This window comes from Gobio gobio (genome assembly GCF_949357685.1).
Source record: "Gobio gobio genome assembly, chromosome: 7".
Lineage (NCBI taxonomy): Eukaryota > Metazoa > Chordata > Actinopteri > Cypriniformes > Gobionidae > Gobio > Gobio gobio.
In genome coordinates, this window is record NC_137103.1 from 3,471,546 (window position 1) to 3,496,193 (window position 24,648).

General features: G+C 39.0%; 1 protein-coding gene across 1 annotated transcript; it reads right to left on the bottom strand.

Annotated features, from left to right (window-relative positions):
• Positions 1-16,100: 16,100 nt before the first annotated feature.
• LOC307129189 (uncharacterized protein) lies at positions 16,101-24,345 on the bottom strand. Its single transcript, XM_079821403.1, has 7 exons — positions 23,728-24,345; positions 23,472-23,533; positions 23,312-23,373; positions 23,118-23,241; positions 22,126-22,161; positions 21,933-22,017; positions 16,101-16,793 (listed from the first exon to the last, which is right to left on the bottom strand). The coding sequence occupies exons 1-6, from the start codon at positions 23,736-23,738 to the stop codon at positions 21,962-21,964; spliced, it is 351 nt and encodes a 116-aa protein (XP_079677529.1). The 5' UTR covers positions 23,739-24,345; the 3' UTR covers positions 16,101-16,793; positions 21,933-21,961.
• Between the last annotated feature and the right edge of the window lie 303 nt (positions 24,346-24,648).

Genomic DNA, 24,648 nt, shown 5'->3' on the forward strand with positions numbered 1-24,648 from the left:
TTGCTCTTGTAAATACTTGTCAGCATTTCAGTAATACAAGTCTAGATCTTTCAAATGCATCCAAATAACAGCGAAGCACAGCCGCACGGTGCTCTGCAGTGGCCAAAAAGGATATAAACCGTGAATTCTGAAGTTATATATTATTGAAAACTCAGACATGTGGATTCAGAAGGCACCACACGACCTTGGTGTTTGTCAAACAGTAATTTAGGTCATTCGGCCGGAGATTTTTACACGGGTGGTGGGAGAAAAACACTGATATTCTGGATTAAGACGACAATAAAATCACTGACTAGCCCCTGTAAATGATAAAGACACCTTACAACCGCTGGACAAATAATTACCGTCCGAATAGTGCTTACGAACCCCGATTGCCCGCCCATCGGTCTCGTTCACTGACCGGAGCTAAATCTTCTAAAACGCCGCGCGAGTGGGTTTGAAGAGAGTGATGTCACCTGCGTCTGAGCAGTGCGCCCTGATGCAGCCCCTGAATGAGACGCACAAAAATACTGCAAAATAATAATAAAAACGCGACTTTTCGTCTCGTCTCATTTTCGTCAACGAAAATGAAGAGACATTTTAGCATAGTTTTTATTTTGTGAACCACATTTAGTCTCGTTTTTATTCGTCATCGTCACATGACCAGCATTTACGTTGCGTCTCGTCTCGTTTTCGTCACGTTATAAAGGTTCGTTGACGACGATATTTAGTCATACTTTTCGTTGACGAAAACAACACTAATATGGAGATGGGTTGGGCAGAAAGCCCTTATATGGACATGAGTTGGGCAGAAAGTCCTTATATGGAAATGGCTTGGGCAGGAAAGCCCTTATATGGACATGAGTTGGGTGGAAAGCCCTTATATGGAGATGGGTTGGGTGGAAAGCCCTTATGGACTTCAGTGGAAAGCCCTTATATGGAGATGGGTTGGGTGGAAAGCCCTTATATGGAGATGGGTTGGGTGGAAAGCCCTTATGGACTTCAGTGGAAAGCCCTTATATGGAGATGGGTTGGGTGGAAAGCCCTTATGGACTTTAGTGGAAAGCCCTTATATGGAGATGGGTTGGGTGGAAAGCCCTTATGGACTTCAGTGGAAAGCCCTTATATGGAGATGGGTTGGGTGGAAAGCCCTTATGGACTTTAGTGGAAAGCCCTTATATGGAGATGGGTTGGGTGGAAAGCCCTTATGGACTTCAGTGGAAAGCCCTTATATGGAGATGGGTTGGGTGGAAAGCCCTTATGGACTTTAGTGGAAAGCCCTTATATGGAGATGGGTTGGGTGGAAAGCCCTTATGGACTTTAGTGGAAAGCCCTTATATGGAGATGGGTTGGGTGGAAAGCCCTTATGGACTTCAGTGGAAAGCCCTTATATGGAGATGGGTTGGGTGGAAAGCCCTTATGGACTTCAGTGGAAAGCCCTTATATGGAGATGGGTTGGGTGGAAAGCCCTTATATGGAGATGGGTTGGGTGGAAAGCCCTTATGGACTTTAGTGGAAAGCCCTTATATGGAGATGAGTTGGGCAGAAAGCCCTTATATGGAGATGAGTTGGGCAGAAAGCCCTTATATGGAGATGGGTTGGGCAAAAAGCCCTTATATAGAGATGGGTTGGGCAAAAAGCCCTTATATGGAGATGAGTTGGGTGGAAAGCCCTTATATGGAGATGTTGGGTGGAAAGCCCTTATATGGAGATGGGTTGGGTGGAAAGCCCTTATATGGAGATGGGTTGGGTGGAAAGCCCTTATGGACTTTAGTGGAAAGCCCTTATATGGAGATGGGTTGGGCGGGAAGCCCTTATATGGAGATGGGTTGGGTGGAAAGCCCTTATATGGAGATGGGTTGGGCGGGAAGCCCTTATAGACTTTAGTGGAAAGCCCTTATATGGAGATGGGTTGGGTGGAAAGCCCTTATATGGAGATGAGTTGGGTGGAAAGCCCTTATGGACTTTAGTGGAAAGCCCTTATATGGAGATGGGTTGGGTGGAAAGCCCTTATATGGAGATGAGTTGGGTGGAAAGCCCTTATGGACTTTAGTGGAAAGCCCTTATATGGAGATGGGTTGGGCGGAAAGCCCTTATATGGAGATGGGTTGGGCGGGAAGCCCTTATATGGAGATGAGTTGGGTGGAAAGCCCTTATATGGAGATGGGTTGGGCGGGAAGCCCTTATAGACTTTAGTGGAAAGCCCTTATATGGAGATGGGTTGGGCGGGAAGCCCTTATATGGAGATGGGTTGGGCGGGAAGCCCTTATAGACTTTAGTGGAAAGCCCTTATATGGAGATGGGTTGGGTGGAAAGCCCTTATATGGAGATGGTTGGGTGGAAAGCCCTTATGGACTTTAGTGGAAAGCCCTTATATGGAGATGGGTTGGGCGGGAAGCCCTTATATGGAGATGAGTTGGGCGGGAAGCCCTTATATGGAGATGGGTTGGGTGGAAAGCCCTTATATGGAGACGGTTTGAGCGTGTTTAATGCAAATGACTAACTGCTCATTTAGAAAACTCCAAATTCACTAACATCAGAACGATGTTAAGGACGAATTCATATTGCTTACGAACGTGTTGGGAATTAGGTTTTCGTGAGAAGTTCTCCTGTGCGAACAAATATGAAATAATCCACGCCATTATTAGTGAATGAGACCCACCATTATGTCTATATTGCTGGATGAGGACCAGAAAGTGTTTATGTCAGGGTCAACTGTACACAAGTCTGTATCATTACCATCTGTAATGTACAAGCATCATTTTTTCATCACTTTTATTTAATGTCTCAAGCCCCTTTCACACCAAAGAGGAGAACTGTAATATGTAGGGATGCACTAGAGAGCAGACTGGATCAATCAGAGGAGGACATATGAAGTAAATGTATCTAAATAATTCAATGATAAACTAATTAAATATGTATAAATAGGTGCTGTGCGCGAGCTGATAAGACAAACACACAGAGCACGTCAAGCTTGCATCCCTTTTCACAGATATCGCTGGAAAGTATGTAGAGTCAGATACTAGACACATTCACACACAGTTATATCAAAATGCCCTTATAGACAAGTATCATTGCCAAACATAGTCATAAACGGCTGAAAAGCAAACGCGTGTGTAACAGTATGTTGGATACGTGCAGCTCTTAAAGTGACAGCAGCCTAAAAAACCTGCCGTCTGTCCTCGATCAAACAACATCGGTACTCGTTATCGGCAAGTACTAAAAATAAAAGTATCGTATCGGACTCATTCTAGAAAGTGATATTGGTGCATCCCTAATAACTATAAAGCTGGAATAATTGTTCTAATCCTAATAATGTCACTGGAATCACAGTTTCTTTTCCAGCTGATGAATGTTGAAAACATCGACAGCCAATCAGAATCCGTCTGAGTTTAAAAAGCACACACATTTATAACAGCCGACGACAAAGCATCGTAGTTCATGTTGTTGGTGTGAACGGACCTTAAATCCTGTAAAGCTGCGGTTACGAACACAGAAACACGTCTGTCTGTGGTTACTGATATATTTAATATCAAGTGGACCAGTCTTATTTTTTATTCAAAACTGCAGTGTTTATTATAAATCATTTCAAATGACAATTCAATGTCAGTTACTCTTTTACAGCCAGTGATTCCCTGAGGTTTGCAGGTTTTGAATCATTCATTTCAGATTGTTCTCAATCACAGAAACAAGCTTTTAACTTCAAGCTACGTCCACATCATAAACACGGATATATACATACAGTACATAAAGCCATACTATAGAGCAAATCTGAGCGGCTGTCTCACTGCTCATCTGTAAACCGCTAACTGTGGACACATTTCTGGAAGGCTGCTCTGAACACATGTGTATTGTGAAAAGTGCTATACAAATAAAGCTGACTTGATGGAAGTGCAACAATAAATCACATTTACCACATGACCTCAGTGCAGATCTCTTGCCACTTTGTCTGAAATCAGGAATCTCATCACCACCAACATCTGCAGATACAGACGACAAGTGTAAATCAAACACAAAATAATCATACACTTTATTTAAAATTATATTTAAAACTCTGTAAAATTACAAACAATGTATGTAAACTAACAACTGTATTATTTTAAGTATTAAATCAATGACAAATTACAGTAAATACATTTTTTATGTAAGACAATTACTGTATTATTTATACAGTATTTTTTCTTAAATGACACACACAGTTATGTAAAATTACAGTTGTGTGTTATTAAATAGGTAGCTCATTATACTAAAGGTTTATGTCCATACTAATAGTGTATTTTTACATTTGAACTCTAATTCTGGATATAAATGTATGTATAGTCTCTTGCAGCTTTGCTCTCCAGATTGAAGAGTCATGTTGTGCCTCTGGACACACACATGATCAGAGACGTCACAGTGAGTAAAAGCACAAACATGCCAAGTAACACGAGTAGAGACAGGAAAACAGTGCACTGCAATAGTCAGGATTTTAGTCAGGATTTAGGCCTTAAAACTCTTAACCCTCTAATGCATGAATTATGTTTTTGCATAAAAAAAAAATTTAATCTTATTTTCTTGAAGATTTAAGATAACAGATTAACAAACAAAATTTTTTTTTTTTTAAAACCCACCCCCTTAGCAGATTTTATTTTGTTGCCTCAGGGCAACGCTATGCAGTATAGGTAGTAAATCACAGAGAAAAATGTAATATTGTCTCAATGTTTATTAGGAAAATCAAGAGGGAACTGGCACTCTTTTCAATTAATAATGGGTTTCAAATATTTAATTGTAGCATTTGGTCCATTTACACACATCAAACAGTGGTAATTTAATTTCCTTTTAAAAACACTTCAAATATGTCTTAGCAAGTAAAAAGTATTTAATCTGACTAAAACTTATTTGTCAATCCATCAAACAGAGGTAGTTTTCTTTTTTCAAACACTGTAGAACCTGTTTGAACAGTTCACTTTCTCACTCTAGAATGTACATTTCCTGAAAAAAATGTGAGTGGTGCTTGCCGTGGCAAAAAAAAATCCTCTCGGATGCTACTGGGATGCAAAAAAGCCAAGCAACATGTCTGTAGGATGTTCTGGGGCTGAGATATGGCTTATTAATGTGTTTGTACTGTTGCTAGGGTACTGTACATGGTTGTTACGATGTGTCTATACAGTTCTTGGGGTGATATTTAAAGACTATTGGCCAGTCTGAGTCAAAAGAGCCCACCCTCATGACTGTACGATGTTCTGGGGCTGAGATATGGCTTCTTTATGTTGCAATACGGTTGCTAGGGTGCTCTTAATGGTTGCTAGGGTGTGGCTATACAGTTAATGGGGTGATATTGAAAGACTATTGGCCAGTCTGAGTCAAAAGAGCCCAACTCTGTATTTCTACAATGCTCTGGTACTGAGAAATGCCTTGTTAATGTTGATATATGGTTGCTAGGGTGCTGTAACTGGTTGCTAGGGCGTGGCTATGAAGTTATTATTATTATTTTACCATATTGTGCACAAATAACATGTAATGATGTGTGATAACATCCAAACACATTGTCAGCAAAGACCTCCATAAAAAGTACCCCTTATCGCATAACGTTGCCCTGAGGCAACAAGAAGAAAAACTGAATTTCTAAACGAATTTCTAAAAATTAAAAAAAAGTTAATAAAACTTGACAAACAACTTCTCTACACCTTCATGCACATACATATATTTTTTATTTACAGTTCATGTCATTGTAAATAAGATTACTGAAGCAAATAATCTTACCTTCTTCTCACACCATGTGCTCATGTGACCACATGTCAGAAAAGGAAGCCCCGCCTTCAAATGATGCTTGATAGTGACTCCCACACCTTATTGGACCATTCTATAGCAATCATTTGACCATTTTGATTGGTTGCAATTATTTAAAGAAACATGTACTGGAAATTAAACTTAAAAACACTTTCCGTTGCCTGAGAGCAACGCTATGCAGTAGAGGGTTAAATTGGATCAGAATGGCAGTAAATTAGGGCCATATGATTTCTGTGATGCAGGAAATGTGGACGGAATTGCAGAATCCATTCATTAAAATGTAATTTACTGTATAATGCAGAATGTCACAGGGTTTGTCAGGTTGTGTATGAATAAATCAACAGTAGCTCCGTCTCTTAAAGGGCCAGTTCACCCATTAATGAGAATCCTGTGGTCATTTCCTGGCCCTAATGTCGCTCAAACCCGTCAGACTTTCCTTCCTCATATAAAGCCATCGAGTCTCTTCAGGACATCTGGAATAATCCGCTCGATCTGTATTAGTTTGATTCGGACATTAAAGTATCTTCATTTGTGTTAAGAAGATGAACGAAAGTCAGTAAAATGTAATTAAACCAGAAAAATGAAAACAGAATAAACTATAAAACAAACAAAAAACTGATTTCATAAGGCTCTACATTAAATTGTATGCACTGCATTAATGCTGTTGTTCCTCAGGATGGTTTTTTTACAGTATAAATTCAAACATCCTTAAATCAGGACACATTTACTGACACGCAAATGAAGAAATTAAGTCTTGTTTCCTGAGAAATTGAACTAAATTAAGTGAGTTTGTGCTTAAAACAAGAATAAATGTTTACGAGCATTACTTACATCTGAATTAAATTGATTTTTATTAACTTTTTTTATGATATTTGTTCTTGTTTTAATAATAAAATCACAAGATTTCTTATCTCAAACTTTAAGCTATTTTTTTGGTAAAATTAATCAAGTTATGGATCTGTTGAAAATTAGATCTTTTGGAAATTGTTGTCAAACTTTGAAATGTTACTAATACAACATATTTATGTGTTCCCTTAAAAGCTTAAAACAGTCTTCAAGTGAGCTTCATAAACCCGCAGAAACCCTGGAAAAGCTTCAAGTCTTTAGAGAGAAACATGCCTGAAAGTTTCAACATTGCAGCATAAACGGTTTACTATTAAGAGGTTTAGTGTGGACGTACCACTTCAGAAAAGAGGAGAACACACATGATAGTGAAGTAGCAATTTATGGTTTCTATTTGTCAAAATATTGATTAAAAAAAAAGGTATATTAAAAAATAAACTCCAGAAGATGTTAGAAGAATGCTTTAAGTGATAGTTCACCCAAAAATGAAGTCAGTCATCATTTACTCGTCCTCATGTCGTTCCAAACCTGTAAGACTTTCGTTCATCTTCAGAACTCAAATGAAGATCTTTTTGATGAATTCTGAGAGATTCCCGTCCCTCCATTGACTACCACTTTAACACTTCAAAAAGTCCATAAAGAGATGGTAAAACAAATCCATATGAGTCGAGTGGTTTAGTCCAAATGTTCTGACGGGACTCGATCGCTTTATATGATGGACAGAATGAATGTAGGCTTTAATTCACATGATTTCTCCTGGATATGACTAAAGCTGAGCTGCTTGTGGAGTGTGTCTTCACCAGTGCTCGACTCTTCAGGGGTAGAAGCTTGTGAGGAGGAATCGTTCAACGTTCCCATCACTGAGGATGAACCAAAGCAACACAGACATTCATATCAGGCAATATAATGCACATCAAACTGACTTATTATAATCTTGTTGCAAGCACACCTAAAATGGTCTCTAATGGCTGAGAACGTTAGCCTTATATCAAATGCCACGCTGCACAACTAGATGAATCAAGTATGAGTAATGGATTCATGTATGCTGTCAGTCTCTAAGGGCCAGTTGTTCAAAACATTTAATCTGGATCAAAATTATCTGGATTTGGAAATCCCACGTTTTGCTATCCAGGATCAGGTTATCCATCTTACTTTTGTGCCGTTTTTTTCTAAGCAAAATTGGATTGGATCACCCAGATCCAGATACACACCTTTTCAGATTACCAAATCTGGATTACTAGTGCTCTACGGAGCCCCTAAAGGGACATGGTGATGGAAAAAATATGAGTTGGGGAAAAAAAAAATTCAAATGCTTTTGCATTCTCTCAGAAAAGTTTTGCGTAGCATTCACCCGAGAAACCTTGCGTTCGCTTGCGAAGAACTTTTGACTGGTTCATCTCTTATAATTGAGAAGAAGTAAAAAGTCTTATAAGTGATAAAAAACACTTTCAATTTAATATAATATTTTTGTTTGATATTTACAGCTGTTTGGGGATTATTTTATGGCGGCTAAATCTTTTTTTACTTTGACTGTAGGACCGAAAGGCTTAATAGCTAGCCTAATGTCTACTTCTGATTTATTACTTTAACAATTCGCCTAACTAATCAAGAGCAAAATAATGTGTTTGTGTATTATATGATACAAATGTTTTATTTTTTGACCAGTTTTAAAGTTTTACTACATTTTCTTCGTGGAATCCACCTTGAAATCCTACCCCTGTTGGGATCAGGATAATCCTGTTTTTTTTTGGATCAAGGTTATCCAAATCCTACTGACAAGTTTTGAACAACACAAACTGAAGGTTTGATCCAGATTAAAACTAGGATTGGATTCCGTGATCTAATCTGATTTCAGATTTCTTCTTTCCCTTTTGAACAACCCATTTTCAAGATTTGATCCAATCCGATAACCAAAATCTGATCATCTTACATTTGAACAACTGGCCCTAAAACTTTATATATCATATGAAACATCAGCTGCTCATGGATTATTCCCTATTATTAACTTTTCTGGTCTCGATTGGCCTAAGGACTCCTGCGAGGTCATCTACCTCCACACACTTCAGGCCCTCAGCAGAACAGACTCAAGGTCTTTAATCACCTCCACTACTCGCTTTATAACATCCTCCTGGCTCAGGAGTACTGGCTCATCCCTCAGGAGTACAGACCTGAGGGATAAGGTTAGGTTGCTCACCCATTCATCCATGATGAGAAAAGAGGGAGAAGAAGTAAATGGGTTATTGTTTTAGTGAATATCAGACTAGCACTCAATAGCTTATAAACAGTCTTAATGTCTCTGCACAAGTTATTAATACACACACACACCTCCCCTTTAGTCTTACCGGAGGCTGTAGTCTGTAAGTCTGTAGCTGGACAAAGGATTCCAGGACTTTCTCTGAGAGCCAGGTCTGGGTGAAAAATCAGGGCACAACACTCCCTTACCTCCTGTTGTGATGTAATTCTTGCTCTCAGCTCGTCTAGTTTATTTTCCAAATGCCGCACGTTAGCTAACACAAGGCTGGGAAGTGGTGGCCGGCTAGTGCAGGCTTTTATCCTAGCATGGAGCCCTCCTCTCTTGGCTTGCATCACCGTCTCCAGAACGCTCTCCTCGGATCAGCCTCCTCACTCAAACCCGGTGCTTCGAGGCCTATCTGGAGCGAGTAATGAGTTGTGTAACTCCAGTGGTATAAAACCGGTAAATTCAAAGGGGTTGGCTGAATTGGCCAGTAATGCCTGTCTGTTGTATGTTAGCAGTGCATGGTATTTGTGCACTGCAAAGAAAGCAAGAAACAAAAAGAAAAGAAAAGAAAAAACAGTATTCGAGAGCAGAGTGAGCAAACACGTCTGCCACGGAGAGTGTTTACTCTCAAATCTCATTGTCCATAGCCGTATTAGAAGACCCAGTTTGAGGATCAATGATGGACAAGATAGTGGGTTTTAAATGATCAGAAGGAAATACTGCTTTCCTTGTTTCTAGATATTCAACCACTACAACGCTGTAAGCAATCTGGGCAGTGATTGTGGGAGCACACACTAGTTCAACAAGTTCTTTCAAAGCGATCACTAGTTGCCACACTGGGTCATGAGGATCACCTTTGTCCCCAGTAATGATAGGCAGAAGTCTCAGGAGACACCAGTTCTCAGCTGCTTGGCCACCTATATCACTCACCGGAGATGGACACGAGCTACAAACTGAGTACCCATCCATCCATCCATCCATCTTCTTCCGCTTATCCGGGGCCGGGTCGCGGGGGCAGCAGTCTAAGCCGAGATGCCCAGACTTCCCTCTCCCTAGACACTTCCTCTAGCTCTTCCGGGGGTACACCGAGGCGTTCCAAGGCCAGCCGGGAGACATAGTCCCTCCAGCGTGTCCTCGGTCTTCCCCGGGGCCTCCTCCCGGTTGGACATGCCCGAAACACCTTCCCGGGAAGGCGTTCAGGAGGCATCCGGAACAGATGCCCGAGCCACCTCAGCTGTCCCCTCTCGATGTGGAGGAGCAGCGGCTCTACTCCGAGTTCCTCCCGAGTGACTGAGCTCCTCACCCTATCTCTAAGGGAGCGCCCAGCCACCCTGCGGAGAAAGCTCATTTCGGCCGCCTGTATCCGGGATCTTGTCCTTTCGGTCATGACCCAAAGCTCATGACCATAGGTGAGAGTAGGAACGTAGATTGACCGGTAAATCGAGAGCTTCGCCTTACGGCTTAGCTCTTTCTTCACCACGACAGACCGGTACATCGACCGCATTACTGCAGAAGCTGCACCGATCCGTCTGTCAATCTCCCGTTCCATCCTCCCCTCACTCGTGAACAAGACCCCTAGATACTTAAACTCCTCCACTTGGGGCAGGAACTCTCCACCAACCTGGAGTGGGCAAGCCACCCTTTTCCGACTGAGGACCATGGCCTCGGATTTGGAGGTGCTGATCCCCATCCCAGCCGCTTCACACTCGGCTGCAAACCGTCCCAATGCATGCTGAAGGTCCTGGTTAGAAGGGGCCAACACGACAACGTCATCCGCAAAGAGCAGAGACGAAACCGTGTGGTCCCCAAACCTGACACCCTCCGGCCCTTGGCTGCGCCTAGAAATTCTGTCCATAAAAATTATGAACAGAACCGGCGACAAAGGGCAGCCCTGCCGGAGTCCAACATGCACCGGGAACAAGTCTGACTTACTGCCGGCAATGCGGACCAAACTCCTGCTTCGGTCATACAGGGACCGGACAGCCCTCAACAAAGGACCCCGGACCCCATACTCCCCCAGCACCCTCCACAGGATGCTGCGAAGGACACAGTCGAATGCCTTCTCCAAATCCACAAAACAAATGTGGACTGGTTGGGCAAACTCCCATGAACCCTCCAGCACCCTGTAGAGGGTATAGAGCTGGTCCAGTGTTCCGCGACCAGGACGAAAACCACACTGTTCCTCCTGAATCCGAGGTTCCACTATCGGCCGGATTCTCCTCTCCAGTACCCTGGCATAGACTTTCCCGGGGAGGCTGAGAAGTGTGATCCCCCTATAGTTGGAACACACCCTCCGGTCCCCCTTCTTAAAAAGAGGGACCACCACCCCGGTCTGCCATCCCAGAGGCACTGTCCCCGACCGCCACGCGATGCTGCAGAGGCGTGTCAGCCAAGACAGCCCCACAACATCCAGAGACTTGAGGTACTCAGGGCGGATCTCATCCACCCCCGGTGCCTTGCCACCGAGGAGTTGAGTACTTGTAGGCAAATTGTGTGATCCGTCTGAGTGTACACGAACCAGTGCTTGACCTTTATGAAGTTGCACAGGTAAATGGCTAAGTCTTAAGCTACAACTCTATCAAACAGGTCATGCCCTATGCATGGTGGAAGGCCTGGCTGACATACATGGAAATATTTCAGAGAGTTAAAGAGTCACTATATATTCCTTTAACTTCATAAGCATCACTCTGCTCTAATAATGGCACTGCTTCTTTGTAGGATTCAACTGTTTGTGCAGGAAAACATTGACTTACATTCTCAAGTTGGTGTCTTTGTACCTCACAGTACCGGCAGAAGAACTAGAAATTCTGTGATTAACCACAAATGCAGTGTGACCCCAAGTGGTCACCTACAATAGATAATAGTGTTGCTCGAACCACATGACCAAATGTGGTAACAATTCCATGTTTCTAGAAAACACTGTGTCCTGACCAAAGGATTTGAAGTTTGTCTCTTTGCACAACAGTACTTACTGCATATTGTCAATACTGGAACGATGGAATGGCTCGAAGTCAGCAAGTGTGAAGAACTCCAACAAGCTTATGTTTTTTTTCTTGCTGACCCAAGTGGGCTTACCACTTCACAAGCGTCCTGATACAAGATCAGGTTTAAGATTATGTCACCTGCTTGCAGAAATAGCTTGTTGGGTTTGAAAACTGATCCATCACATGCATCACTTCAGATGCCATCAGAAACAAGACGGTTCTGAGACTTAACACACTCTTGCAACAGGACAACAGGATCTTTTAGAATAGCTCTTAAAGTGTCAGGCAGGGGTGTGTATTGCACATAACAGTCTCTTCTATGTTCATTGGTGCCCAAGTAAACATTTTGTGGCTGCACAAGGGCAAAGTCCTTCTGAAAATAATGCCTTCTGGTACATTCAGTGGAGAGATGAGAGCTACATGCAGCATGTAAATCAGTTCCCTGAAGATTCTGAAAAACTGAATCAGTCTCAGTATCTGACATGTTCATATTTACTCTAAGTGTCTCTTTAATCTGTGTATTGATGACAAATGTCATTCAAACCATTTATCTCTTCAGCAATCATTTGATGGAACAAGATATTTTGCCTGGAGTTGCATGAAAAACAGGCTCAGATTTCTCATGTACAAAAGTAACCTGAGACTGATTTTCACATTGGTCCATTTCAGTTTCATTGAGATCAGTTTGAGAAGACACAGATGGCTCAGAATTTGCATCAGTTTCCTGTGTATTTGGTCTTGATTAGGGATACAGCAATTAACCGGTTTCACGACTAACTGCGCTTAAAACATCATGAATCATAAAGGCTACACCCCGTACATGGAATTAAAAGCAAGGTTACACCAGCGGCGCGCCAGTTTAAAGTGACGTGCTTATCAGAGACAACTGATTAACTATGGCAGAGGGACCGAACAGCGAAGCTTAATTTCCACCAAAGAAACGCCTGAAGTCAGCAGTGTGGGAGCATTTTGGGTACACCAAGAACAGCCAGTATGTCATTGAAAATGACGGATCGCCTGTGTGCAAAACTTGCCATAAAAAGTTTCTGCTAAAGGAGCAAATATATCAAATTTGATACATAATAATTTAATATTGTATGAATATCTGAACATGTTTTATTCTAGCTTAATGCAATCCTTTTTAACAACACTTGAATGTGGGCAAGTTTCATTTAAAAAAGCAACATTTTGAGCATAAAGCTGAGAAAATCACGTTTTTGTCAAAGAATACATGCAGATGAGATTCAGAACGATGATCAAACACAGATGGAGTCCATCAACACCCCCAAAGCTTAACAGTCCTAGAGCTCGTCCTGGGTCAACATTTAATTCAGTAACATTAGGGCGTTTTGATTTAGATGCGGTTTAATGTTGATGACCGCATTATTTTACGTATGCATCTGATTACATATGAGATTGTTTGTTTCTGCTTCTTCGTCTGTTTGGATCTGGAGATTCGGCGCTCTTTCAGAAGATGTGTAATAGTGCCCCCTAGTGTATAACATGAGATGTTCTCAATTTCTTTCCATCATTTTTACTAAAACTTCAAACAAACAAACAAATATAAGACATGCTTTTCTCCAGCCACATGTAAAATTAGATGAATTATTAAAATGAATACATATTAATGACCATAACAGTTCAGTTTATTCCCCTCATTAGTAGCAATTTCCCTTGAGGTTAAATAAAGTTAATATTTGTTTTAAATGAATAATAATACTAATAGAAATATAATGGTTAATGTAATCAAATATTGAAAATCAACTTAAGTCATTACTGCAAATCAAGTCAAAGTTCATCTTTGTACGGATTATTTTATATTATATTTATTTTTCTTATACTCTTTTAGCTTAAGACTGGTGGTGCTGTAGCTGCAGTTCAACAACCAACTGTTCTGAAGCCAGTCTTGGAGCACATTAACAATGAGATACTTCGTAAATCCTGTAATGTTTTTTGTATTTTCATTTAAAAAATTGATTTATGTATATTTATTACCCTTTTATTACTTTTGCATCAAATGACAAAAACAAGTTACCACTGCTGTGAGGGTGTTTCTAATACAGCGTCTATGGCAGTCATAGTAAAAATGTACATATTTCTCTCTTTTTACTGCAGTTATTAATCTCACTCTATTTTTTCCCTCTTTTAGAAAGTTGTGTAATCACTACTGTGGCGTTTTTCTTTTGCTATTTGAGCAAATGGGCGCACAAAAAAATATTTAATGTATTCTCTGATTCACAGCTATAATATTTAACCCAACTATGACGACTTCCACTCTGAGAAACCCGGAAATGTGAAAAGGGTCTATTGGCGATAACCGTGATATTCAAAGCACGAAATATCGACATTGTGTTAATTTAGGGTGTGACAATATACCGGTATTGGCGATAATCACACTATTTAAAATTAATAGGACTCTTATGATAACGGGACACTGGAGTATTTCCATGTCATGAGTCCGACTGGGTCTGTGTACATTGCGTTCATTCGATTTTTGATTCTAAATTGCGTTCTTACAATGCATTCATAAATTTTTCTTTTTGAACATGAAAATCCAATTATAAAAACAACTATGTTAAAAAGGTGTTTTTTGCTCAAAATGTAAAATATTTAAAATATGGCTCATTTTCTTATTATTTAACTTTGAGATATTTCATTTTATGGTATTCTTGAAAGACCCGGATGTAATGTAGCTAACTGAACCGCGCTAAAGTCATTTCAAGTCTTTGACCGCATGTTATCCATGGCTTCATCCTAGCTCCAGGAAATAATGGATCACTACGTCCTTTTCAAGAGTGACAGTGAGGGAAGACGACATGTCCATGGAGTAAATTGGCAGGATTTTTCTGCGAATTAAGAATCTTATCATACTAATTAAGTGCAGGTGTTAAAAGCACAGTGAAGTTCTAGCTGGCTAATTGTGGTATATTTTTAATTGGTAAGTTTGTAAAAAGCAGCTGCAGCAGCAGCAACAACAACAACAATAAATATAGCTGCAAGCAGCAATACCGGGGCCAAGCGCAAAGAAGACAATACATGCCAAAATGGCTGGGAGTGTCAAATCAACTGCAGCAATTAAACACATTTTAAGATGATTTTAGGCAAAAAGGCTGAAAAATGCATTGTAGTCTGTGGGAATTGCATGGTTTTTTTTATATTATAGCGCCACCAATAGGCACAATCCTACCATTTTTATATGTGTCCTCGGAGTGAGCCCATACATGTGTGTGTCAATTTTGGTGAAAATATCTCATTTCGTTTTGGAGTTATAGACATTTTGTCACAATTCACCAGTGTGAGTGCCCATGATCACCACCAGAGGGCACTCCAACCCAGACTGTCATTCTATCATAGACAACATTACCCATAATCCTTTGCCTGGGCTCATAAGCACTCACTGTTTACACCTGTGTATCATTAACTCTGCTTATATATACCATGTTCACATTGTCATTCACTGTGAAGTCTTGGTGGTTGTAAACTGCATTTTTCCTGGTTTTATGTCTCTGGTTTTGGATTTCTTGCCTGTTCCGTGGATTACTCATTCTCTCCTGTCTTGTTTGCCTGAATGGACTGATTACCTGTTATGACCCCTTGGCTCTTTGTTGACTACGAGTGTGGATTACCCTTTAAAATACAGCTGCATTTGGATGTATTTGGATGTATGTCTCAACCTTCTGTCTCAGAGCAGTTACATTACAGAAGACTTTGACAAACCATGGATCCAGCAGTTCATCTCATGCGTCTCCGACAAGGAGAACGCAGTATTGAGGACTATGTGGCTGAGTTTTTGGAACTCAAGTGGGCTTTGAGGAGGTGTCTCCTAGAGACTTTTTTCGAGGAGGACTCCCTTACGAAAATTAACCATGGTTTTACTATAGTAAAACTGTAGTTAACTATGACTGTAGTAAACCGTGGTATTTTGGTGCGAACCATGGTTTTTAAAAACCATGGTTTTGATACCATGGTTTTACTACAGTTATATTGCAGTAATACTACAGTAAAACCGTAGTAACCATGACTGTAGTAACTGGTATTTTTAAAAACCATGGTTTTGATACCAGGGTTTTACTACAGTTATATTGTAGTAATACTATAGTAAAACCGTAGTAACCATGACTGTAGTAACTGGTATTTTTAAAAACCATGGTTTTGATACCATGGTTTTACTACAGTTATATTGTAGTAATACTACAGTAAAACTGTGGTTTTACTAAATTATCTTGAATTACATTAAAGCCATTTAGTTAAAACAAACATCAACAAAATAACAACAGAAAGAAGTTACCATTCTATGATACAGACTTTATTACTGAAATTACATAATCTGAAAGAAAAAATAAACTTGCATTTGTTCTCACATTTGACATAAAACAATAAACTACAAAGTTGTAAAAAATTATTGGTGATAAAGTGATGTGCAATGGTTGAATTCAGTTGCTATTTTACAAATAGAAAATAGCAATTTGTTCCACTGTAATAATGATTTATATACAAAAATAACATGTTATAGGCCTACAAATAAAAAAAACTTAGAGCACCTTTAAATACACAGCGTCTACCTCCTGTCCATAACCTGTCCATAACCTGTAAATACATGCCCAAAACAAGCATACGTTTGCAATTTATACTGTACATACATTAACAGGATTACAACATTACTTAAAAACATTACTAAAAGTTTCTTTTAATGGAAAATTCCTACATATACTACAAAATAAATTCAGAAGAAATGAGCAGTTCTTTAAAAGGATGTTTAAAATGATATCCACTCACAAGAGATAAAGACACGGAGTCTCCTCGTGGGGGATGAATACTCCACACTTTAAATTCTAGGTGAAGAAGTTTTTTTTCAAAAACATGTGATGCAGCATCCATGCCAGAAGTTGTCAGTATTAAGTCTGTCATACAGGCCAGTAGGTTACAGTCCAGCTTTGGTTTGGTTCTGTCTTCACCTTCAGTCCAAATGGACATAGGAACTAAAATGAGAAGAATACACACCACATTAACACACGGCTTGCTGTAATACTCAACTGTACTATCGAGCAGCCATGTAATAATGTCCAAGTGCAATGATGTCCATTCATTTAGTGTTTTCATAACCCATAAATTATTAGGGCTCCAAAAGCCAAGCAGAAAGAATGTACATTATATGATCAGCTGAGTCAATTCTCCTTTACTTATACTCTTGAAAGGTTAAACAAAACAAAAAGTACTAGTCTCATATATACATCATTTCACGAAAGAGAAAATGGGTTGGAATAAAGGACAAAAGAGAAAGTATTAGTTTGAATGGAGACATCTGTAACCAACAAAGGGATAGAGCTCTAGACACTTAATTCAATCTTAAATAATAAATAATAAATAATTGAGAAATACCCAGACAGACCTTTTCTCACTCAAAAGCTAACTTTCAACCTGGAAAACAGTGCATGAGTCAAGTGGACCTGGTAAAAAGATAGTTTTGGACAGCTTTATTTCAGGGTAAAATAACCTATTGTAAAGCACCGCTCAGTTTCAGCACTTCAGCACACTCGACCATGCATGTTAAGGTGTCAAGGTGCTAAGATGTTAAAGGATTAGTTCACTTTTAAATAAACTTTTGCTGATAATTCACTCACCCCCATGCAGGGCCTGAAATTAACTTTTTTGACCACCTACCACAGTGACTTTTTATCAGCCACTTTTTTTGTTCTCCTCGACATTAAGCATGTTCACGTGCTTGTCCAGATTTTTGTGTGTGTGTGTGTGTGTGTTGTAAATATGAAGAAATATTCTCAACAGTGTTCAATCAGCTTTGACATATTTAAATCTGCAGATCTTTGAATCTTTGATACAAACGATTAATTAAAAGCGCTGCATCGCTCAGTAACACACTGTTGCTGTGAGAGAGATGCGTTATAGCGGTGCTCATTTGTTGTGATTTCTCCTCGATAGGCTGCACGAGTGTCAAAAGTGCAACATTGTTACTGTCAGTTTATTATACATTACATTAGGCTATATATTATTATCCACTATCAATAGTTTTTTTCTCCATATAATGGACTTCAATGGGCCCCAAACGGTTCAAGGTCCAAAGGGCTTTAAACGATACCCGACGATGAATAAGAGTCTTATCTAGTGGAACGATCAGTCATTTTAAAAAAATGTATAAAAAAGTTTAAGTTTTATAAGCACAAATGCTCACCTTGCTCTGTTCTGTGATGCGCATTTGTGACGTCACGTAATATGCAATTACGTACCGAGTCAGTGTTTACAAGTTGAACGTGCAGGTGTACTCACACTGTTGGCTTGTGCCGTGCCTAGGGCTGTCACAATAATAGATTTTTCACACCACGGTTATTGTGGCCAAAAAATATCTATAGAAACCTTGGGGGGAAAAGTTATCAAATTAATTGGTAATACTTTACAATAAGGTTGTATTAGTTAACATTAGTTCATGCATTAGTTAACGAACTAACCATGAACAACACCTCTGTTCAGCATTAGTTAATCTTTGTTAACATTAGTTAATATAAATCCAGCTGTTCATGGTTTGTTCATGTTAGTTCACAGTGCATTAACTAATGTTAGCAAGATTTTAATAATGTATTAGTAAATGTTGAAATTAACATCAACAAAGATTAATAAATGCTAGTTCATGTCAACTAATATAACTAATGTTAACTAATGAACCTTATTAAGTGTTACCAATACATTGTACTTTGTTTATTTATTTTTTACCCAACAAACAAATTTGGATACTAGTAAACACAGGGTAATACTCTGTTATCTTCTTTGAAGCTCCCTATGATTATAACGAGAGAAAATACTGTCAAGTTCAACAGTATGATGATGAATAAATATTAATATAAATGTTATTGGCCATGACTAGATTGACAATACAAATACAAGAATAGACATTATGTAAATAGACATTGATTAATTAAAAGAAACTATGAGACCGCGACCATCGACTGGCTCTGACTGGTGTTTAGAGTCCGCACCAGCAGCAGCAGCGCGCGTTCCTTCAGCGTAGCCGCAAGAATTATGGCCTTTTTACACCTGCTCACTTCATTCGTTTTCTCGGATCAGATATTTATCATATAGTGAAGATAATTTTTTTTCTAAATGAACTTAATAAAGAAACTAAACGAAATATAACTAATTTGACATTACAAATGGGACACTGGAGTATTTACGTGTCTTGCTATCTAAGAGTCCTATTCATTTTAAATATTGTGGTTATCGCCAATACCGGTATATTGCCACACCCTAATTAACACAATGTTGATATCTGTGCTTTGAATATCACGGTTATCGTCAATACCGGTATATTGCCACACCCTAATTAACACAATGTCGATATTTGTGCTTTGAATATCACGGTTATCGTCAATACCGGTATATTGCCACACCCCTAGCCGTGCCCGAGCACGATTGTCCCCTTACCCCACTCCCCCGCTGGCCTGCACTCACATTGCACTTAACACACCGGGCTGGAGCACGCTTGTGTCATTCACGATGCAACTTTTTGTTTTGAAGAAGACAGGAAAAAAAGCGTTTTCACTAATAGACTGCCTAATAGATTTATCGTTTAGGCCGCGCAACGATTGTACTGCACGTATCAGAAGATACAGAAGATTACGGAGGCAGATGACTTTTAAGGAGGAATTTGCAGCCTTTATTTCACAAACTACAATTCATGTTCATCAATAAGGTGAGAACCAGGACCGTTATAAACCTAGATTTACTTGATTTAACTGAAAAGTGTATCCAAGTAGTAATAGTTTGGTGTTTGCTGTCATAATGTGAGATGGTGGTCCAGTGGGTTAAACCACTGAACTGATATACAGAAGGTTGCTGGTTCAATCCCAGCGGTCACCACCAGTGTGTCCTTGAGCAAGACCCTTTACTCCATGTTGCTCCAGGGGGATTGTCCCTGTAATATTGGATAAAGGCGTCTGCCAAATGCATAAATGTAAATAATGATGATAGTAGCACACAACTGTTCCGTGCTCTGGCACGGTTAGCACTCACACTGCATGTGAACCACGCTCAAGCCTAACCAAACCGCACTCTGGCCCACCGCTTCCAAGCAGGCCAGGGCACGGAACGGAGCGCTCACACTAGTCAAACGAACTGGGCTTTGGAGGTGAAACGCGTTTGGGCACGAAATGCGCTTGAGTGCCTAGTGTGAGTTCACCCTAAGTCAAACGGCGTTTACAAAAAAGGGTGTTAAAAGGTAAACCAACAATGTCAGACGATTTTGAACTTCGAGGAGAAGAAGAGATTAAGTTTTTGCCCTGCCCTACCTTTTTGAAGCGGAATACAGAGGAAGAACCTCTCTAGCATCAAACTAAAAAACACCTCTAAAACGCTGTTGCTCAGTAATGTTGGAAATCCATTTTGTTGGGTAATGCAGCGACATAAACAGGGTCTCACCAGCTGACTCAATGACGGATTCTAATGGTGGGATTGAAATGGTCAAGTTATGGCAGCATTGAGATTCTTCCTCTGTTCTTCCTCTGGTTGGCATTTGCCACATGTGCACCACCACATCTCGTTAGATCTTCGTCTGCCCGATGCTTGAGAGGTGTGTGTCGTCGCAACAGTGTCTTCCATCTGCCTAATTTCTTCCTCTGACCTTTTTTTCCAAAGGTCAAAATCGTCCGGCATCGTTGTTTTACCTTTTAACTCCCTTTTTTGTAAACGGTGTTTGACTTAGTATGTGCACGTTAAACTTGTAAACACTGACTCGGTATGTCATTTTTACGTACGTAAAATAATGTAATTCACGCATCAGAGAACAGAGCAAGGTGAGCATTTGTGCTTATAAAACTCAAACTTTTTTTTTTTTTAAATGACTGATCGTTTCGCTTATTCATCGTCTGGTATCGTTTAAAGCCCTTTGAAGCTGCACTGAAACTGACATCTTGGATAACATGGGGGTGAGTAAAAAGTGAACTAATCCTTTAAGGTGCACGAGCGTCAGGTGCGTTCTCTGTGAGACATTCTAACCATAAATATCTATGGTTCTAATAACGTCCTGGTCTAACAGAACAGTCACTGACATATGCACGAACTGTGTTCTTGCTCCACTTCATCTGCCAGTAATGCCTAGCTCTAATAGCTCTGCCTGCGCCATGTTTCCAACACCTGGCCCCGTCTTGATGCAGTGATTGACAGGGTGGGGCGGAGACTTGCTCAGCTTGGATTGCATTTTCAATTCCACATTGAATTTTGCTACATTCATTGCGGGACATATGCAAAATGCAATCGCAAGTATCTTGACTGTGAGTGTAAATGCAATTAAGAAAAATAACATTTAAATGATCATTTTGCTACAATTTTTGCTTGAACATGTTAAACACATCTAATAATTTCTGTAATACATTTTCATTTTTGCAACTTGTAAAGCGTTAAAATATATGTTTAAATTTTATCTTTAAACTAGTGTAGGAAATAGCAAATGTAAATTAAATTATTCAATTTGAATTTTTTTTGCTCCAAATGTTGCACACATGGCATGAAAAATGTAAATGTAAATACTGAAATGCATTGCCGTTTTACATATTGCATTGCAAATTGAATATTGCTACCCATATGCTTCCATAGTTTTCTTACTATTTTTGACAATTCAAACCCATTAATCCGTGAAAGAGAACTGAAGCGATCGGATGCCATTTCTTTCTTAAAAGCGTGCACGCGCTTCAGGTCAGAGAGCGTCAGCACGAGCACGTCCCACGCAGCGCTTTATTTTCTCATGCATGTTTCTGTTGCTTTCTTTTGTAATGCGCATTTGACTGTTTTGCTTCCATTGTTTAGTGAACGGTGAAAGCAGAGCTCTGCACACACGTCCTCACCCCTGCTGTCTCTCACACATAGATGCAAATTAAGCAACACTGCTCTTATTAGAGTGCTGTCAATCTTAAAGTACCGGTACTAATAAAATGTATTATTTTAGCAGGGTATAGCGATACTTTTCTAGAACCTAGTAACACTAGAAAAAACGTAGATGACAGATATAAAATATTTTTTGGTAATTAATTATCCCTTTAATGTTTATCATATTTAATTTGGGGAGTTATACCGACATTTGTTAGACAAAAAATCATTGGTTTTGTAAATGTACTTACCAATAATACACTTGAATTGCCAATAGAACTCACTTTCTTCCAGTCCAAGAATTCTTTTTTTCATGTTGGTATAGACTGGACAGGTCTTTTTGGCAGATTGGAAAAAAAAAAAGATTTTAAAAGACAAAAAATTGAGATATACTGTACATACCATATAATCATTATATGTTTATTAATGGCATTCACTGTTTACCTGGCAAACAGCTGATGTTTTCACACTCTCTCTTGTCTGTATTAAAGAAGATGATAATTAGAAATCACATTTTTGCTAGTCACAAATTGTCCAGTGATTAAATGTAATGCTTAAAGGGTTAGTTCACCCAAAAATGAAAATTCTGTCATTAAATACTCACCCTCATGTTGTTCCAACCCCGTGAGTCTTTTGTTCATCTTCAGAACACAAATTAAGATATTTTTGATTCAATTTGAGAGCCGTCTTACTCCTCATTAGGCTTCTAGGTAATTTAAACTTGCCGGCCCAGATAGTAGTAAAGACATTGTTAAAGTAGTCTAAGTGACTACAGTGGCTCAAGCATAAGTTTATCAAGCGATGAGAATACTTTTTGTGTGCAAAAAAATAAACAAAAATTACGACTTTATATGAATTTTCTTCTGTGTGGACCTCTGACGTGAGTTCCCGAGAACGCCACGACGAATACACGAGAACTGAGAAGATGACGCAGGTGAGTCTCGATGTAATGTTTAAAATGGTTCTAATGTGTGCATTTCCTGGATGTCCGAATCGTGAGAAACCAACGAGAAAACGTAAATGTGCCTTACCAATGCCGCAAAATGAATGAATGGCTTACTGTTCACAGTTTCCCATCAAATGATCGTGAGCGTCATCTTCTCAGTTCTCGCGCATGCGTCGTGGCGTATTTTTGGATTTCGTAAAAAATATATTCATTTGTGTTCCGAAGATGAGAACGAAAGGTTGGAAAAACATGAGGGTGAGTAATTAATGACAGAATTTTCAGATGAACTATGGGATAATTAAATTCTGTGTGGATGTCAAAATATATTAACAATACAGAACACAATTTTAGATTCAAATTCAATTTCTATTGGTAATAGATCTGCCAGGTTCTCACACCAGCCAATCAGTGAACTCCCTCTCCCAAATACAGATTACTCACACCTGAACCTCATCATCACACTCATCACCTCCACCATAAATACACACACCTCCAAAAAATCTCCCAGCTTTCTCCTCATTCCTTCTCCAGTGTATCGTCAATCCACCGTGTCTCCATTCCCACCTGTGTTTATCGGCCTTGTCACCCACCGTATCATCCATCAGTCCTCTCACCTGTAAGTGGAAACATTCCATTCGCTGCCAGCATCCAGTTCTCCAATTTATCATTGTGCATCTCACTTACCTGCTTTATTCTATATAGCTCACTGTTGTCAATAAACTTCCTGTTAACTTCCATCTTCCTGTCTGCAATCATAACAATACAAGTTCTGTGAATGTGAGATGCATTACACACGGAAGGAAATGATGGTAAACAAATAAATCTCCAAACGGGGCAGTCTTACATTTCCAGGCACCAGCTTCGACCACCACAAGAACTCGTCTTTCTCGAGCCATTTTTCCACACCTGTTGATTGTAGTAACATTTACACAGTGAGATGAGATCAAACGTGACTTGATAAGAAAAACAAATCACACTGCTTAGTGCAGAGTGTGACATGGAATCATAGTCAAATAAATAATATATAGATGTTTATCCATATTTTATTTGGGAAGTTAAACTAAAACTATTTTTTTTTTTTTTTTTACAACTTTACTTACCACAAATGCATTTGAATTAGAACTCACTTTTCTATAGGTCCTGTATTTTTTTCATGGGGGTATAGTTGGCTAAAAAAAAAAAAAAAAACAATTGATTATGTACCATATATATTCATTAATATTATTTTAAGGTTATAGTTATGATTTATATTTGAACCAGCAGCCACAAGTTGAAAAGATGAAAATGTGATTGAAAACTTACCTGACACTTTTTGAATTTTGGTCCAGAAAAGTCTGGTTTTATTTTTTTTATTTGGATGTATATACCACCTCTTTTATCTTGTCACGTTATTTAATGATGTCTGATTAATATAATTTGTCAGATACAAAACAATAAAATCTAAAGGTGAATAATTTACCAAAATTGCCTAATAAACCTATAAGGGCATACAGTACAAGATTTGGCGGTTGTATTATTGGGCATTGTTACCTTTTCCCATCTGCTTTGACCCCAGTAAAAGCCATTTGTTAAATGTGTTCAAATTAATAACATTTAATACACTAGAGAGCACTAATAAGAATTTATTTTTAAAAAAAATCGAAAAATCAAAAAATCAATCGAAATCAAAAATTGTATCCATATCCTTTCTTTACTCCTCATCCAGAATTTGGTAAGATCTGTAAATACACAAACATACAATACATCAGCATAAAGCAGAGGTCACAAAACATAATTTTTTTTCTCACGTTAATGCTTTTACATACTGCACGAAATCGTTGTAAAAGACAAAAAAATATATATAACATTGATATGGGTGATCATGTGGATTTAGACCTAAATATATTGTATTTATATAAAGCGTTCACAGACAAATTTTGCTTTGTCTTGTAAAAATCTGACATTGAGATTTTTTTTTTTTTCTATACATATTTGTATACATATTTGAAATTATACCCTCGTCTTCCATTGCTCGAACAAAC